This window comes from Hippichthys cyanospilos, chromosome 3 (assembly GCF_059441005.1).
Source record: "Hippichthys cyanospilos isolate Australia breed blue-spotted pipefish chromosome 3, RoL_Hcya_1.0, whole genome shotgun sequence".
Taxonomy (NCBI): Eukaryota; Metazoa; Chordata; class Actinopteri; order Syngnathiformes; family Syngnathidae; genus Hippichthys; species Hippichthys cyanospilos.
Genome location: NC_142371.1, coordinates 15482757 through 15502785, shown reverse-complemented (window position 1 = coordinate 15502785; position 20029 = coordinate 15482757). Strand labels below are relative to the sequence as shown.

At 38.7% G+C, this 20029-nt stretch overlaps 1 protein-coding gene across 4 annotated transcripts in view; it reads right to left on the bottom strand.

The window, feature by feature from the left end:
- The window catches only part of LOC148425860 (CUB and sushi domain-containing protein 3-like), a 627928-nt gene that overhangs the window by 267042 nt on the left and 340857 nt on the right, over window positions 1–20029 (bottom strand). For all 4 annotated transcript variants that reach the window (XM_088410975.1, XM_088410976.1, XM_088410977.1 and 1 more), the window contains exons 32-37: window positions 19414–19527; window positions 18402–18497; window positions 14244–14447; window positions 10084–10208; window positions 9863–9959; window positions 6937–7041 (exon numbers count right to left, since the gene is read on the bottom strand). In XM_088410975.1, coding sequence (XP_088267101.1) covers window positions 6937–7041; window positions 9863–9959; window positions 10084–10208; window positions 14244–14447; window positions 18402–18497; window positions 19414–19527 — 741 coding nt within the window. The remainder of the gene's footprint in view (window positions 1–6936; window positions 7042–9862; window positions 9960–10083; window positions 10209–14243; window positions 14448–18401; window positions 18498–19413; window positions 19528–20029) is intronic.

Sequence of the window (20029 nt, the reverse complement as noted above, 5' to 3'; positions counted from 1 at the left end):
AAACGGGCCGGGACCAGGTGCACTTTTTCGACCTTAGGTGGCGCTGCAGAGCCATTTTTTTTGCATTGTTTTGGGAAACACAAAAATATCCAATTTTTCACCGGGCCCGACAAATGTGCAAATTTTGGTGACTTTTCGTGCATGTTTAGGCCCTAAAAAATGGAAAAGCGCTGCACAGTAAATAATAATAATAATAACTAGAGCTGCAAGCAGCTATAAAGGGCCCTCGCAGACCTGTTCACGTTGAGGTATGAACAGGTCGGGGTATGAACAAGGACTATGAACGATGAAAAAGTAGTTGTAGATGACTTCAGTGCAGGACTATTACCAAATATGTTAAATTTAGACAAGGTGGGACAATGTGTGTGGAGTTACTGCAGCTTTTATTGTTCCAATTTTGTGACTTTCAATGCCATATAGGCCACACCCACTGTCGAAACATTGTACTGATTTGTGGGGGGCATAAGGCATGGCCACTGGCTTTTCAGAAAACATTTAAGGGATATCACTTCAAGGGGCTCAGCAGAGTACATAAAAACATTAAGGATTTGCTATATATTTTGCTGCCACTAGGTGGCGCTCGTACTATGATAAAAAATAGGCTTGTAGGTGTGTTTCACATTGGACTCCCATCCCATATATGAAGTTTTGCAAAAATCAGATCATCTAGGTCCAATTACAGCAACTTTTACCGTTTTGGTGAGAAATCGGACTTTGAGCTGGCATACAGGCCACGCCTTTGATTGAAAAATCATAAAAGTTGAGAACCTTCATTCTCCACTGTGTCATAGCTTTTCTGACCATTTTTTAGTACATGTAGTCAAACAGACATTGCACAGTACATGAGAGTGTAAAAAATTAGATTTTTGTCCGCCACTAGGTGACGCTGTAAATGATTTGGATGTTTATCACATAGCTGTATTAGGGCATGACTTTTAAACTCCCTGCAAGTGTTTCACATGATTTGAAGCTGAAACAGCTGAGTTATTAAGGTTTTTGTCACTCTTGGCGAAGAAAATATTCAAAACAATTTGAAGCTCCGCCCACATCTTACAAGTCATGGGATCTTCACAATTTTTGGGAGATTTGTGCCGCTATATCTGCTAATAGTCCATGCCAACGTAGAAGTTAATCGGGTGAACCGTTTAAGAGAAAAAGGCACTAGATTTAGACCGGCTAATGTCTAAGAATGGGGCAAAATTGCACATAAAAAAAAATCATAAAAATTATTCTGTACATCTTAGCACATCACTCCTATTGACTTTTTTGTAGGTCTTACAATCCTACATATGCCTAAAAACTTTTATATTGTTAGGTCAAACCAAACAGGAATAACTCCAATCTTTCGACTAATGACATTTTTTGCAGCCACTAGGTGGCGCTAGCTTTAAACTGGAATATATGTTTGTCGATGTCTTCAAGAACAGATTTTCATCCAATGTGTGAAATTGTGAGAAGATCAGATCATCTGGGTCAAATTACAGCAGCTTTTACTGGTCCGTTAAATTTTTGGAATGAAAATGGACGTAAAGGCCACGCCCATCATCGAAAATTCGTAAAATTTGGTGGAGGTCAGCAGGGCTGTCTAGAGGCTTGTCACACTTAATTTCAGCGATATTACTTCAAAGGGCTTAGCTAAACACGTAAAAATGTTTCAAAAATGCTATTTTTTTGGCTGCCACTAGGTGGCGCTCGCACTATAGCAAAAAATACGTTGATAGGTGTAATCTGCATTGGAAATCCATCAAATATGTAATGTTTAGAAAAGATAAGACTATCTGGGACCAAACACAGCAACTTTGTTCGTTTTGGCGAGACATCAGACTGACATTTTTGTTTGCCACTAGATGGCCTCACAAGCAATTGAAGATTTGTTTAACCACTTGTGTTAAGGGCTTGAGTCTCCATGTGTCTGTGAAGTTTCAGATTTTTCTAAGCTTGTAAAGCTGAGTTATAAAGGTTTGTTTCACATGTGGCAAAGTAATCATCAAAGGCATAATATAAAGCCCCGCCCCCAACATATTTGTTGGCAGATCGTCACAAAAATTTGAGCAATTGTGCCTCACAGTCAGATAAAACATCACAGCAAATTTGAAGTCGATCGGGTCAAGCGTTTGGGAGAAAAAAGGAGCAGTTCAGGACCTGCAAATGAGCAAAAACGGGCCAAAAGTGCACATTCAAAAATTCATAACTCTCTTTCTGTACATCTGAGCATATGGCTCGCGCTGACTTTTTTGTAGGGCTCGAGGTCCTACATAAGGCTACAAATTTTTGTAGCTTTAGGTCAAACGGGCCGGGAGTGAGAGGCTATTTTCCACTCATAAGGCCATTTTGGGGCCAATTTCAGCCACTTTTTTCGTTTTGGCGAGTCATCTGACTTTGAGGTGGTGTGCAGACTACGCCCATTATCGAAAAGTCGTAAAATTTTAAAACCTTAATATTCCATGTCTTAATGATATTCTGACCAATTTTCATTTGTTTTACTCAAAAAGACTGAGCACAATACATGAAAGTGTAAAAAATGACATTTTAATCAACCACTAGGCGGCGCTAGTAGGTATTTAAAAAAACTTTTTTTAAAGGTGTTAAAGACATAAGTTTCCATGTGTCTATGAAGTTTTAGATTTTTTTAAGCTAGTACATCAAAGTTATTAAGGTTTATGTCACTCTTGGCGAAGGAAAAATTGAACACATAATTTGAAGCCACGCCCCTATCACATATGTCAGCGGATCTGCACCAAATTTTGCCCACTTGTGCCCCTATGTGTGAATATTGACCACAGCAAATTTGAAGGTGATTGAGTAAAGCGTTTAGGAGAAACAAAGAGCAGTTTGGGACCTGCAAACGTGCAAAAATGGGCCAAAAATGCACATTCAAAAAATCATAACTCTTTTTCTGTACATCTGAGCACATGGCTCGCGCTGACTTTTTTGTAGGTCTCTAGGTCCTACATATGCCTAAAAATTTTCGTAGCTCTAGGTCAAACGGGCCGGGACCAGGTGCACTTTTTCAACCTTAGGTGGCGCTGCAGAGCCATTTTTTTTGCATTGTTTTGGGAAACACAAAATTATCCAATTTTTCACCGGGCCCGACAAATGTGCAAATTTTGGTGACTTTTCGTGCATGTTTAGGCCCTCAAAATTGGAAAAGCGCTGCACAGTAAATAATAATAATAATAATAATAATAATAATAATAATAATAATCTGGAGAAAAACAAGAGGGCTCTCGCAGCGGTAGCTGCTCGGGCCCTAATAATAATAATAATAATAATAATAATAATAATCTGGAGAAAAACAAGAGGGCTCTCGCAGCGGTAGCTGCTCGGGCCCTAATAATAATAATAATAATAATAAGAATAATAATCTGGAGAAAAACAAGAGGGCTCTCGCAGCGGTAGCTGCTCGGGCCCTAATAATAATAATAATAATAATAATCCGGAGAAAAACAAGAGGGCTCTCGCAGCGGTAGCTGCTCGGGCCCTAATAAATAATAATAAGAATAATAATCTGGAGAAAAACAAGAGGGCTCTCGCAGCAGTAGCTGCTCGGGCCCTAATAATAATCTGGAGAAAAACAAGAGGGCTCTCGCAGCGGTAGCTGCTCGGGCCCTAATAATCCGGAGAAAAACAAGAGGGCTCTCGCAGCGGTAGCTGCTCGGGCCCTAATAATAATAATAATAATAATAATCTGGAGAAAAACAAGAGGGCTCTCGCAGCGGTAGCTGCTCGGGCCCTAATAATAATAATAATAATAATAATCTGGAGAAAAACAAGAGGGCTCTCGCAGCGGTAGCTGCTCGGGCCCTATTAATAATCTGGAGAAAAACAAGAGGGCTCTCGCAGCGGTAGCTGCTCTGGCCCTAATCAGAATAAGAATAATAATCTGGAGAAAAACAAGAGGGCTCTTGCAGCGGTAGCTGCTCGGGCCCTAACTAGAGCTGCAAGCAGCTATAAAGGGCCCTCGCAGACCTGTGAACGTTGGGGTATGAACAGGTCGGGGTATGAACAAGGACTATGAACGATGAAAAAGTAGTTGTAGATGACTTCAGTGCAGAACTCTTACCAAATATGTAAAATTTAGACAAGGCGGGACAATGTGGGAGGAGTTACTGCAGCTTTTTTGTTCCAATTTTGTGACTTTCAATGCCATATAGGCCACACCCACTGTCGAAACATCGTACTGATTTGTGGGAGGCATAAGGCATGGCCACTGTCTTTTCAGAAAACATTTAAGGGATATCACTTCAAGGGGCTCAGCAGAGTACATTAAAACATTAAGGATTTGCTATATTTTTTGCTGCCACTAGGTGGCGCTCGTACTATGATAAAAAATAGGCTCCTAGGTGTGTTTCACATTGGACTCCCATCCCATATATGAAATTTTAAAAATATCAGATCGTCTATGTCCAATTATAGCAACTTTTACCGTTTTCGCGAGACATCGGATTTTGAGTTGGCATATTCAGGAGAATATTTTTATCCAATGTGTGAAATTGTGAGAAGATCAGATCATCTGGGTCAAATTACAGCAACTTTTACTGGACAGAAATTTGAGTTTAAAACACGTACTTTGAAGCCCCACCCCCATCATATATGTTGGCCGATCTTCACGAAATTTTTCCCAAGTGTTCCCCTATGTAAGATAATGGGGCACGCCAAAGCTTTGACTAGTAAAATTCCTGTAAAGTTTCAGATTTTTTCAAGCTTGCAAATTGGAGTTATTAGGGTTTTTGTTGCTCATGGCGAACAAAATTTGAGTTTGAAACACGTATTTTGAAGCCCCACCCTCATCATATATGATAGCCGATTTTTACGAAATTTTGCCTAAGTGTTCTTTCTTTGTTTAAGGAAACACTAAAAAAATTTATGCGAAGCCCGACAACTGTGCAAAATTTGGTGACTTTTCGTGCATGTTTAGGCCCTCAAAAATGGAAAAGTGCTGCACAGTAAATAATAATAATAATAATCCAGAGAAAAACAAGAGGGCTCCCGCAGCGGTAGCTGCTCGAGCCCTAATAATAATAATAATAATAATAATCCGGAGAAAAACAAAAGGGCTCCCGCAGCGGTAGCTGTTCGGGCCCTAAAAATAATCTGGAGAAAAACAGGAGGGCTCTCGCAGCGGTAGCTGCTCGGGCCCTAATAATAATAATAATAATCTGGAGAGGAACAATAGGGACCTCGCAGCGGTCGCTGCTCGGGCCCTAATAATAATCTGGACAGGAACAATAGAGACCTCGCAGCGGTCGCTGCTTGGGTCCTAATAATACTAATAACTAGAGCTACAAGCACAAAGTCATAAAATTTAGATAATTTTAATCTCCAAGTCTCGATTCTATTCGGACAAATTTTCAGTCCATATACTCTGAAGGGCTTAGCACAACACATGAAAGTTTAAAAAATGACATTTTTGTCTGTCACTAGGTGGCGCTATTATTAAGTTGATAATCAACCATGCAGATATTTTAAACCTATGACGTAAATTTTCTTTTAAGTTTCAGATTTTTTAAAGCTTGCACATTGGAGTTATTAGAGTTTTTGTTGATCATGGCGAACAAAATTTGAGTTTGAAACACGTATTTTGAAGCCCAAGCCCCATCATATATGTTGGCCGATCTTCATGAAATTTTGCCCAAGTGTGCCACGATGTCAGATAATGGGGCACGCCAAATGTGAAGTTGATCGGGTCAAGGGTTTTGGTACTGAAAAATGTAGAAAATCGGGCCAAATGCTACATTCAACAATTGTTAACTCTGGTTCTGTACTTCTTAACACATGGCGCTCTGTAATGTTTATGTAGGTCTTGAGGTCCTACATATGCATAAAAAATTTCGTAGCTCTAGGTCAAACGGGTCGGAAGGGGCTGCCGTTTTGAGGATCATCTGGGCTCAATTACAGCAAGTTTTGCAGTTTTGAGCAAACTTTGACTTTGAGGTTGCATACAGACCACCCCCTTTATCACAAAATCGTAAAATTTCAAAACCCTTATTCTCCAAGTCTCGATGCTATTCAGACAAATTGTCAGTTCATTTACTCTTACGGGATTTGCACAATACATGAAAGTTTAAAAAATGACGTTTTTGTCTGTAACTAGGTGGCACTGTAATTAGGGTTAGGGTTAGGGTCTGATCTTTACAAAATTTTTCCCAGTTGAAGTGTTCGACTGTAGGTGGCGCTAAAAATCTTTTTTTTTTATTTTATGTATGAAAACACCAAAATACCAAATTTTACAGCAGGCTCGATCGATGAGTGTGCAAATTTTGGTGACTTTTCATGCATGTTTAAATCCTCAAAAATGCGATTCATTTGGGAGAATAATAATAATAACAATAATAATCTGGACAGGAACAATAGGGACCTCGTAGTGGTCGCTGCTCGGGCCTAAATAATCTGGATAGGAACAATAGGGACCTCGCAGCGGTCGCCGCTCGGGCCCTAATAATCTGAACATGAACAATCGGGACCTGGCAGCGGTCGGTGCTCGGGCGGGCCCTAAAAATAATACTAATAATAATCTGGACAGGAACAATAGGGACCTCGCAGCGGTCGCTGCTCAGGCCCTAATAATTATCTGGACTGGAACAATAGGGACCTCGTAGCGGTCGCTGCTCAGGCCCTAATCATAAATAATCTGGAGAAAAACAAGACAGCTCTCGCAGCGGTAGCTGCTCGGACCCTAATAAAGGAATCAGATGACAGACCACTTATCAGTCACATGTAATTAAGGGCTAAATAAATACATTTGACTTGACTAGACTTAAAAAATTATTTTAGACTGCTTCATCAATAAGGCCAGCGGAGTAAGATGGAAAAACTCACTCCATCAGCGACATGATTGTCACTCTGACCACACATTGCACATTTTCTTGCCTTTTTTTATTTTTTACTCATGAGGCAAGTGAGAAATGGTATGACCATGGTTGTTTCTCTTCATACCTGTGTACTCCAAGTGGAACCCACTGGCAGAGACACTTATATCAGACTGAAAGGTCAGGTAGAGGTTGTTTGATGTGCTGTTCAGAAGTTGCGGAATTGTCGTGCCTGTATTATGAAAGATAAAGTGTAGTGTACATTCACCAGCAAGTCAATGTTTTCATTTCAAATTTTAAATTTCCATTTTTGACTATACGAGCCCACCAAAACCATGCTTAAACTTATTACCCATTACTTGATAGGGTGTCGAGCAAATTATTTTACCCAGTCATTGGCTTTTAACATGAAAATGAAGAAAATGTGACTTAATTGTTTCTGTTGTTTATTTGGCTGTTTTTGTTTGATTTTGTAGGAGGCATATACAAAAAAATAATAGTTCTGTTGGAAATCAAATGGGTATGTTCTTAATTTCAAGAGATTACGACTGTACGTCAATATATAGTTTAAAACAATGTTCTAAACTTGGACTGCATCTTCAATTTTAAAACATGTAGTTAGATAAACTAATGATAATATTAGGTACATATGGCTTATGGACATTTGGTTCATGAAATATACTTTAAATGTAATTAAATAAACATATTCAATATTTACTTCTATTATTAATTATATATACAGTGAACCCTCGCTACTTCGCGGTTCCACCATCGTTGATTCACCAAATAGCGGATTTTTTGTTCTATTACAGCAGGGGTGGGCAACTCCAGCCCTCGAGGGCCGGTGTCCTGCATGTTTTCCAGTTTTCTCTCCCTTACACACCTGATTTAAACCATTAGCTCATCAACAAGCTCTGCTGGAGCTTGAGAATAATCCTAATCATTTGATTCAGGTGTGTTTGAGAGAGAAAACAGGAAAACATGCAGGACACCGGCCCCCAAGGCCTGGAGTTGCCCACCCCTGTATTACAGTAAACCCTCGCTATATCATGGTTCATCTTTCACGGCTTCGCTCCTTCACGGATTTTTTACAATTTTTTTTTTACAATTTTTTTTACAATTTTTTTAGAAATTTTTTACAGTGCATTGTGCTCTGAATCTTGATTTACTCAGGGACTTTACTGTTGTCTAGAAATAAAATATTGACGCTGTACTATATTGGTTTTTCACTTGTCAATTTATTAAAAAAGGAAAGAGGATCCAAAAGCTTGCTTTCATCTCTCCTGTGTCTCTCCTGTAACCACCCGTGTGTGGTCAGCTCAGCACACACGCACACGTTACGAACGTGCTAGTAAGCAAATTGATTGACAGCTTGGCCGCTGGGAGCTGATCACGTGACTCGTAGGCATGCTGAGAGCAAATGCACACACTATGCAGGCACATAGACAGCAACGGAGAAATGCACAGCTTTGGAAATCTGACTTGTACCTAGATTTCTTTTGTAATAAATTGAAATTTCAAGTGTATTGTTATGATATAAGAGGCTTCACTTTAATTCGATGTCTGGGCATACCCGTTTATAAAAAATCTTCTTGCTCAGAAAAAGAAAAAGTGCCAGCTACTACCCATAACAATGTTCTTCTCTTGGAAAAAGACTCCTGCGCCTTCAGTCAACAGACACTAACGCCGAGCGGAGTTAGGACGAAGCTGGGACTGTGAAATACACGAGTGACAATGTTTCCAAACTTGTATTACTATATTAAAATTATTGTTTTAAACAAATTTTCAGCTATAAAACAGGTTTTGATTTTTGGTTTTATTCTAAAGTTCAGTCTTGCATTGTAAAATAATAAAACCAATAAAACTGACTACTACACAGATTTCACTTTGCGCATGTTATGGGAAAGCTAAGCGGGGTCCTACGACGTTGAGGTGGGCTTGTTTACATTGTATTGGTGGGCGATGACGGTGCCAGCGTTAATAGAAATACGGTTCAGTTAATTGTTTTGGAGTTGCCACGTTCATTTGTGAAGTTGTAAGCAAAAGAAAAGCCAAGTTGTTGAGCCATGTGAGTTCGACCGCTATTTGATCTGAGTTGGTTTGCGAATGATGTGCTCCAGCGCAGCCTCACTCTCTCTCCCCAAAAAGTTCACTACAGTACAGTGTATAAGGTTTAAAAATTTAAGATTTAAGTAAATATGTGTACTGCAGTAATATTTGTCTTAAATATGTATAGTATGAAGACTTTTCACTTTTTAAAGAAATTCTTTTTTTTTTTTAATGTGAAAAGTGGGGGTGCTACTTCGCACATTTTCAGCTATCGCGGCTGGTTCCGGAACGTATCTACCGCAATAAATGAGGGTTTATTGTACAGTGATCCCTCGCTACTTTGTGCTTCGCCTATCGTGCCCTCAGTGCATCGCGGATTTTTGGGGGGAGAAAAAAAAAACTGTCATAAACTCCTATACATTTAGCACTTTGTCGGACATCCGACTAGAGCTGGGGGGGGGATTCCAGTCCCAATTAACTGCAAAAAACGAGGGATTATTGTTCATCAGTAAACACACAAAAGAAACAGGTAAAGCTTACTTTATCAGTTCATTCCCCATCTACGAATCCCAATCTCAATATTGATCCATATACAAGGCACACCTCATTATAAGGCGCCCCATCCGCTTTTTAAAAAAAATAAGTCTTTTAGGTGCGCCTTACAGTGTGGAAAATACGGTATATATATATATATATATATATATATATATATATATATATATATATATATATATATATATATATATATATATATATATGTAACTGTTTCTGTTATATTGCCTATTCTTATTAAATGACGTTTCAAGATCATCATCATCAAACTCCAAAAATGTGGGAGAATTTTTAAGTAGAAGACGTTTTTGGGGATTTATCAATGCATTTACACAGTGCTCTCAATAACCCTTTCAAATGTTCTGTCATCACATCTTTGCTGCTTCCAAGAACTTGTGATCTCTGAATATCAATTCTATATTTCATATGACCTTCACTTTATTTTGTTTTACCTGAGTAGCTACCAAGCCTTGCAGCATTGCCATCAATTCCATCAAAAAAATCCAACGAATCCCAATTGTGCTCTGTTCCGAAGGTAACAACTTGAATCTAGAAGAGATGAAAATAGCACAGATGCAAAGAAGATTCTTAAGACAAAGCAGACAACTTCTTAAACCAATACAAAAATGTTGCAAATTAAAACAAGAAGATCAAATGGGGAAGAGTAGCTTACTTGGATACCAGCTCCTTCTGGAACAGTTATTCTCCAGGCACAGTTCAGATAGTTTGAATATAGATCAGGGTATCCAGGAGAGAGTATCGTGCCTCTGCGGCCTGTCAACACCCCTCCACATGGAACTAGAAACAGTGATACAGAAAGTGGTGCAAGTGTGGGAAGGTGAAGTGGTTTTAAATAGAAAATGTAATTAAACGTGGATATGTGATTTATGATCATCGCTAAAATCACCTTACATATTGGCAGAGAGGACTGAGTCAGTTGTTATCAAGTACAAGGTGAGATGACAGCAGCTTGGAATAATGTACTTGTTTTTTTGTTTTTTTTTTCTTTTTCTTTCAATAAAAGAAGTAATCCAACATAACCGCAACTTGAGTGAATAGTTTAACACACGCATTACAGGGCATTACAGTATTAATGAGTTCGGTCCTATTCATTTTTTTCAATGCATCACGGAATCCTCTTGACGGCCAAATTAAACCTCCTTGGATCCGGCCCACAGACCGTATGTTTAACACCCCTGATTTATAAAATGCTGATAATATATAATTCACATCAATATGCTGTTGATATATAACAGCACAAGTTGGAATGAATAGTAAAATGTATGTTTCATTTGATATACAAGGTAAACGTTCTTGTGAGTTCATATGCTGTAATTCTGTCTGTAAAATGTATGTTTCATTTGAGATATAAGGTAAACGTTATTGTGAGTTCATACTGTCTTTGTTCTGGATGTTTTTTTTTTTTTTTTTCCTTTCTACAATACCATTTTCCCTGGAGCAATCTTTACTGTCTGACTTTATCCAAAATTGCATTTCAAGTTTAGCTAATGTGAGTTACTTTGAGTTTGAAGGACCTGGACTGACGGTCTCTTGCCATGATAGACGGAAAGTTTGAGCATTCACATGAGCAGCTGTATCAGCAAACTTTTTGAGTTTTTGCCCTTTACATCTGGATGAATTACCTGCTTTAACTGGATGTTTTTCGCAGTATTTGCGACACGAGATGGTTGAGATCCTTCTGGTTTAGCTTAAAAAATACAACTGTCCATTTGATTTGATTTTGCATTGTTTACCTGTTCAGTTAGTTAATTGTGGCTGCTAATAATATGATGTGAAGAGAAAATTTGCTGCAAATTCTAAACAAAATAGTGAATGGAATTGTAGTACAGTATAGGCCAATTAATTCAGGAGGAGTTGGTGGGCACTTGTGTAAAAAAAACAAAACAAGGCTTTGGATGCTGGAGGGCTGTCTTTGATGGGGAAAAAAAAAACTGCCACGTATAGCAAATAGGGCAAGTTTGCAAGATCTTTTGGCCTACACAGGGGTGAGTGCCTGTGGAGAATGTGGTACTAATAAATAAATGTAATCACATATATTAATTTAAAATGTTATTACAAAAGAGTTTTCCTTTCAAAGGTTTATACAGTTTGTGAATGTATTGGAAAATGTGTTGGATTATTTGGCAGTACACAGGTATTCGCAAGAAAATGTTACTGTGATATACAATTTCTTGCAACAAGAAAAACAAAGACTGTAAGAGAATATATTCAGAAGGCACCATGTGTAATAGCCGTAGTTACAGACATATCGATAATCTGTAGCGGTCAAATTTGTCTTGAATATTATTTCTTATTCAAGTACACAATTTTATTAGCAATGCTGAGATCATATTAGCAGATTGCAATGGCATTGTAATAAGGCCACATAATAGTGCCATAATTTCTTCATATAACATATAGCTTTTTCTGATAATATAGAAATGGGCCAAGCCAGAAATCCCATGAGACGATATGTCTCACAAGAGGATGTCCATGAGAACAAAATTAAATTTTCACAAAATATGTATAATAAAATAATGCCCAATACAATTGTGCAGGTTTTTTTTTTTAAATTGGACAATACTGCGAAAAATAGCTCATCAGGACTCAGGACTCATCATTCACAGTGAAGAACGATGAGAAGACTCAATTCATTCTATCAATTCTGGCAAGGTGTCTCGTTATCAAACACGGAAAATGCCACTAGACAGCACAATGTTTCTCAGACACATGTCCACCATACAGTCTCACTTGTCCTTGTCAGACAGAAAGTATGTCCTTGAATTTGCATGTTTTGGTAACGGTTGACGTTGACATAGAATGTGAATCATGAGCATGGTGTAAGCATTTCATGCCAAACAATTATGAGACACCTATGCTGGTTCTGTTTTGAGTTAACCTTGCTTTTTACATTACCATACTGATGTTCCTATTCCTGTATACAGGTAGAATATGACAATTGAAATACTAGTCTTATAAGAAAATTGTCTACATTCTTGTGATTTCCTATTTTGCAAACATACAAAGAATGTAAGAATGAAACATAGCAATTATTTGTTGTCCACACCACCAATTAAAATGTGTGTACTTCTCATTAGGTCACAATTTAGCAATACATAACTAGATAACACCACATTCATAAAAATTACCCCACTTCTAATTTAATTGTGTGCTTGCTAGAAAACAAAGCTCTTCAACTTCCCAACAAACCCCAAATAAGTGTATGCTTTGACATACCATCAGTGTTCCCCTTAAGCTGCGTGCATGCGCAACTGCGCACTGCTCACACGTTCTCAGCGCACAAGAAAATTTATGCTGCGCATAAAACAAAATGCAATATAAACATATTAAATAATATCCAATATTAGACCTCATCTGATTAATTACCGGTAGACCAATAAAATTGTTTTCTGTGCCATTTTGCATTGTGACAGCGAGTGACAAGCGTCCAGCCAATCATACAATAAGTTTCACTTCTACTATTCATTCAATTATACACACTGACAGAAGCGTTCCCTGCATATACTCCCCATGCAGGCTAGCTAGCTAACAACACCGGGGAGTTAAGAGACACAAATGGTAACCTATGGTAAACGAACGAGCAGCGATACATCCACTCACCCAGTGAAAGTAAAAAAGAAATGTGCTTCTTTTAAGATGGAATGGCTATCTGAGTATATCCAAATAGAAGAACAAGCGGTGAAAATGGGCAAGATTTTTTTTCTTTTTCACAACTTGAGGCTCGTTCATTGCCATGGTGATAAGTGCAATATACATCACACTGTCAGGTCTAAAACACTTATTGCTAAGATATAAAAATAACAAAACTTGTCGAAAATGAACAAAAACAGTTATGATTTGTTTGGCAACATTGTACGAGTTGAGACTTCTGGCCGCCTGGTTTAATCGTATGCTTGCCCAGGTTCAAATACAATAATAAAAAAATGCCAAAGGTCTATCTTTGATTCAGTAAAACATCAATTTGTTTCCATAGTAGTTCCAAAGCTCTTCAAACAAAGATACTTCAAATAAAAGGCAAACATTACGGTCAAGAAACAGTGTTCTCTAATCTGCAATCAAGCTCAAATGTCCCCTGTGATGCATGCCCCAAGGCTCTTAAAGGAGCAGTATTATAAGGGCAGTAACGTAAATGTCCAATGGGCAGTGAGTCAAAACAACCAACAAAAAAATAAATAACTCTCTCGCTCTTAGCCATTACAAAAACTTAAATTAACTATATTTTTGGGATCAAAACCAATAATAATTCCAAATGCTGTGAATTGGCTCCTACAAACATTTCAATCACAGATACATCGTCCTCCCGTATTGTTCCTAGATGACGCTTTTCACCTCAGCTATCCCCTCATAAATGACGGGAAAAGTACCCAGAAACACATTACCGGTCCACACATTTAAAAGTTGTTGGACATCATCATGTCGTGCTATTCACATTAAATCCTGGAGTTCCAAGCTGCCCTGCGTCATAAAACCACAAGCCACAAATGAGCTCACTGGCTTAGTCCTTGGCCCCAGCAAGGCCCCTGGATATACTCAGAGCCACCCCACCCCCTTGCTTATTAATGACAAAATTTGAGTTATGTGATATAGGGCACTTTAGGAGCAACATCAGATATGCGCAGGGTGACTCACAGTGTGCATGTCTGAAGTTGCTCACTTTGGTCCAAAGCCTGCTCAGAGAGTTTGTGTGAATGCTCAGACGCATTGAAAATTAGAGGGAACATTGCATACCATTATCTTATGTAACACAATAGCTCCATTAGTGTGTGACAGTGGAGAGAAAATCAAGAGTGGTGGGGGGATAATGATACTTACCAACACATGTGGGCACAGTACCGTTCCACTGGGCCAGGGCATTGGGCACAGCCTCACACTTGATGGCACTGGAGCCATGCAGGATATAGCCTGGATTACATTCAAACAGCACGACCATACTCATGCCAAAATCGTTCCCAACCCGCTTCCCAAAACGAGGCTCTGGGACCGAGCTACACTGAGAGGAACTTGTCCTAGGGACAGCTAGGAATGAGGTAAAAGAAGAAGACAAATAAAGCAGTGGGTGCATAGTGGGTAGGCATGATAGATAAAGAGACAATAGGAGAAGAAACAGAAAAACACAAGACAAAGGGGAATGGTTAGAACATCATGGAACCTGGATGCCTGGATAAGCACTTTAACTGCACATAATCCTGCTATTTTGTGCTCTGCTACACATAACAGTAGAATGAACGCATGGCTAAATTACTTTAAAAAATTAATCCAATGTATAACTCAGAAGTGGGCTTTCCATCAATAAATCCCTCAATAAATCCATAGACCGAAACCCGTTTTCATGAAAACTGATGACACATTTCTAAAAACTCATGACATAGACATTGACAGAAATTAGTTTTCATCTGTCACTGGAATAGCCACCAACTGGGTCTCTACAGATGCACACTATAGTCCGTCACTGACAGACTCAAGTTTCACTGTGTCTCTGTTTGTGGGGTGAATATGGACCGAGCACCAACTGAATTAGGTTTATGGTCCTTTTCAGTATTCATATTTTTCGGAGGTTTAACATCATAAAGCACGCACAAAGGTAAGCATTCGTAACCAGAAAATAAGTTTCTGTTATTTTTTTTTTTTTTAATTTCAAATACAAAAACAAAACAAAAAGTGAATGGTCAATCAACGGACAATTTTTTGCTATATCTATATGATAGCCTGCTAAGTCAAAAAAAAAAAAAAAGAAAAAGAAAATCGCATACACAATAAATATAAATAAATCCAAAGCAAAGTAAATCAAAATTGAGCTAGCAAGAAAGAAGCCCTACGTAACACATAAATGGTCATTGTCATTCAATGACTGTAATGCGTTGAAAAATAAACTGCGGGCAGAATGGAGGAAAAGCTATTCTAATTATTATTATAATTATTGTTTATATTTATATAACTACTTGAAAACAATAACTTCAATTTTTTTTTACTATGGTCCAAAATAGTACAGCATCACTGTTAATTACAAAAGTTCTAGTTTTTTATTTATTGAAAAAAAAATCTGCTAATTTTTATTCTTTACATTATAGAATCATATTGCAGGCTGGAATCAACTCTTCTGCGGGCCACAACTGGCCCGTGGGCTGTATGTTTGACACCCCTGATTCAGAGGGTGATAAAAAAGTCCAACTTAGTTGGACTCATCTCCATACACAGATTGGGCTCTGGTATCAGTCCTCGCGAATGGGATCGGACTCTTTTCCCCTCTCACCCATGGTGAGAGGCACGGAGCAGGTGTGATCACACTTATTGTCCCACAGCTTGGCGCTTTTCCTGACTGTTGTTTGTGCCTATGCAACAAATAGCAGCTCAGAACAAACAGAAACTGAGTGGTGTTCTGTGAAAGGACTTCTGTGCTCGTCGAGGACTGTTCATAATAAAAACTATGTTCAATCAAGGGTGTTCATATGCGCACTTGGTACTAGGACACCCTAAGCCGAAGTTTGATGATCAACTATGTGGTCCCGTCATTGAATTTTGACATGAGTGTTGGATTGAATTTTGAGCTGCATGTTTTGGACACAAAGGGGCAGAGCTGTCAACCGATGTTTTGGCGCAGATGGTTGGGGAGAATGCTGATCCGATCTGGCAGATCCAAACATATTATGAGGGTTTTCTGAGAACTTCTGACACAGTTCCTTGTCTTTTAATTCTCTCCCCAGAACTCTCAGCTAACGGGGGAGGTGAGGGACACTGGGTCTCTGTGGATCATGTTAGAGGCTTCCATTTCTGAGGCAACCAATCAAAGCTGTGGGCATGGGGTGGTCGGTGCCTGTTGTGGTGGCAATTAATGAACCCACAGGTGAAAGCTGGCAGTAAGGGATGTAGTCAAGATCAAGAAGTCAAATTCAGTTATTATGTCCTGAGGGACTTGGAAGGCAGCTGACCATGCTTGCAGGTGGCTTGACCATGGCAAACAATTTCCGGATGGCCCAAATGCAGGGAAGCCGGAGGCAGGGTGTGATCAAAAATAAGAATTCAATATGAATATGACCAAGAACAAGCAAACAAGCTCAAATGCAGGACAACGATTACCTCACAGCAACTATTGACAATGACACCTTGACAGTGACACTTCGACATCAACATTTTGACAATGACCTGACAAGAACTGAAAGGAAACAGGAAAGTAAATAGATTCAAAACTAACGAGACAACAAGGAGCACCTGGATGAAACAACAAGGAGCACTTGGACAAGACAATTGGAGCAGTGAGCTGATTGGCATACATAATGAGAAGCAGGTTAACACGGACAGGTGAACACAATCACACTGACAAAAGGTCAACAGAAACATACAAACAACCTAGAACAGAAAGCCTCGACACCGATCAAACCACAAACACAACAGAGCACAACAGCTGCTGAAAAAATGTGGGGCTATTGTGGTTGACATGTCTCAGCAACATTGTCCCGACCCCAAAAAAAGTCTCAGGTGATGGATGGATGAATGGGATAAGCTAGGAATATGTATGTCATGTGGGTGACAGCGAGGACTGACAAAGACCGCTATAATGTCAGAGCATCTTTCCCCTCTTTCCATGAGACCCACCTTTTTTTCTGTGTGTGGGTGTGTGTTTGTGCTGTTGTGTGATTATTGAGAAGAGACCAGCTAGAGCAGGGACCAGGGGTGAGCAATCACAACCACCACACTGCAGAGTGGCAGATTACAGTGGATCCCTGGGTTAAAGAGTCCCTGTCTTACGTTTTACTCACGTTAAAATGTAGAAAACTGAGTTTTTTTGTCCCCTTTAAGACATTTATTGCGCTTTACGATTAACATCAAAAACTCTCATGACTTGTGGCGTTGGTTGTGTTTGTTGTTTTGCCTCCCACTTTAGGTGTTTTTTGATAATTGCTCTTATTTTCTATCAAACTGTCTCCACTGCAAGGAGTCACTACAATGCTGGTCTGCTATTGGGCGGCGTCTCAACCTCCTAAGATACTGGTCTACTATTGGTCAGCGTGATGGGGTCACGAAGATGATTGCTCTGCTATTGGTCAGCGCACGGGGTCAAAAAGATGGCGTCCTAAAGACTTGATCTCGTGTGAGAGTGCTTTCAATATCGTATTTATTATGCATTTTAGTGCTCAATTCCAAACTGAATTGGTTATCCATGAGTCCCAAGATTGCTAGTGATGATAAAGAGAGAAGAAAGAAGATGATTTATATGGAAACGAAGCTGGAGATGATCAAGAAATACGAAGAAAGCTAAGATAGCCTGGCCTAGGCTACCCTTATTAGGGAATATTGCCATTACAATCGTCACTCAAAGATAAATAAATCCTTTATATATTTTTTATTTATGATGTTATTTAATTGTATGCATGTATATTATATATAAGTAGCACTTAATATACTGTTTTGATACCAATTATTAATATGTATATACAATGTTTATCTTTTTACCCAGAGTTTTACATGCATTAGCTAATTAACATGTTTGGATTGCCCGCCATAAGGCAAATTTGCGTTTTGATCCCAACCACGGAACGGATTAATAGATCGTAAAACGGGGGCCCATTGTACTTACAACCGTCAAGCAATCAGTTGTATTCCAGCTCTGGCCTTTCCTGCTTATCAAAAACAAACTTTTGGCCAACCTTTTTGCTTCCTGTCCAGATTTTTCACAACTGCATCTGCCTGGTCTCTTTCACTCCCTGCCTACCTGTCAATAACGATGACAAACTGTAATTTAGCAATGACTGAAGCTTGGTTAAAATAGAAATGACACGGACTGTTTGGTTTGGCTTGAAACAGACAGAATGACAATGTATTCTCGCCTCTAGCAAAAACTTAATCAGAGACCAACAAAATATACACGTATCCCACTTTAGTGGCATTAAACTCATTGGACCTTCAGAGTCAATCTCAATCAAATGTAACGAACAGCAAATGTTAACAACAGAAAACCTAATATGAAAGCCTTACCTTGGTACACAAAATGAAATCCTTTTGCAGTGTTCGTTCCATTTGAGATAAACATCAGGGTCACCCTGTTTCCTGAGCTCAAAGGGAGCATTTCTCCTGAAATGTCAAAGCAAATTAGACATTGTTAACTTTGTTTCAACAGTAAGGCCACACATGTTAATGACAATAAAGCACTTCATTGTTTTATCACTTATATTTTTCTGAGCTGGGTGAAAACATTGGAGAATTTCAATGACATTCAGAACATTTAGAATCTTTTTCATATCAGGGGCAAAAAAACTTTTATGAATAGTAGAAAAAGATCTACTTGTTTTTATATTTTTTCACAATCATAATTATATGACAACCTAGTAAACATGTGGAAAGAGATTTGAACAAATGGCTTACATGGGTTTGATTGGATTCCGTTTATTGAATTCTTATTATAATTCTATATTATTAGTGTATTTTGGCATTCCTGATGGAATACAACTAGAGCAGATAAAAATGAAGCTGATTAAATGTTCCAGGAAATTATTTTTCTGCAGCATGAAATACATTAAGATTTTACCGTAAATTTTGGACCATAAGCCGTAACTTTTTTCTTATGATTTAAACCCTGTTGCTTATCTGCTACTGGCTGTGCTAAAAACGAGTCATAACACCTATATTATGTCTAATGTGTTTATACAGATGTTTAATAACTGATAATTACAGTTTAAACTTCTATTTCACTCTGCAATATTATGTCTGTTTTATGTGGAAAATATGTTGATGCTAAACATGCAGTCATGTTCAGTCTGTTGAAAATAGGATGTTGCTATAAGCAGGCAGTTTTAAAAAGTTTTGGTACAAAACAATAAATAAATGAATAAGAAATCTTCCTTATACCATCTTTCTGTGTAATTATCTGTGCTTTATATATTACGTTGTGGCTTATCTGTGACAAAATGTGTTTTTTTGCTGATTTTTAGTTGCTGCGGCTTATATACTGGTGTGGTATATAGTCCAACTTTTAAGGTGGGTCATTTACCTGAATGGGATCCAGAAATAGATGAAAGAAGTGATGAATCAGTTGAACCTCCATCATAGATCTTAACAACATCACTGGCCAGTGTATGAAACACTACAAATTGGCCAAACAATACTGTAGGCAGAGAACATGAATGAAGAACATATGATCACTCTCATGCACATTTTGAACTCTTTTTGGGTTGCTCTCAAGTAGGCAAGGGACGATAACCAGTTTAATGATATATCACGCTTTTACAAGTCACGGCTATTTAAAACTGTCTATGTCTGCCCAAACCAGTAAGTTTTTTTTTCCAGTCTCATGGTCGACCTTTAGCTTCCTGGGAGAGGCTGGGAGAGCATGATAGTTTTTAGATGATTGTGTTGCTGTCCTGTCCAACTGACTTGACTTTGCATGCTTCATACTTAATGAAAAAACCCTGTAGGAGCCGGATATGATGAGGATGGCCCGATTCTCGAGCTAGAGCACACTGGTCAGGTGGGAGAACTACAGGTCGGTTAAGGCTGGCTACAAGTTGTACTTGTGCCAGAGAAACCTATGAAAGAAGACTAAGACAAGCCCAGCTGCTTAGCACCAAAACAGTAACTCAGACCAACCAAGATCGACAAAGGGAGGG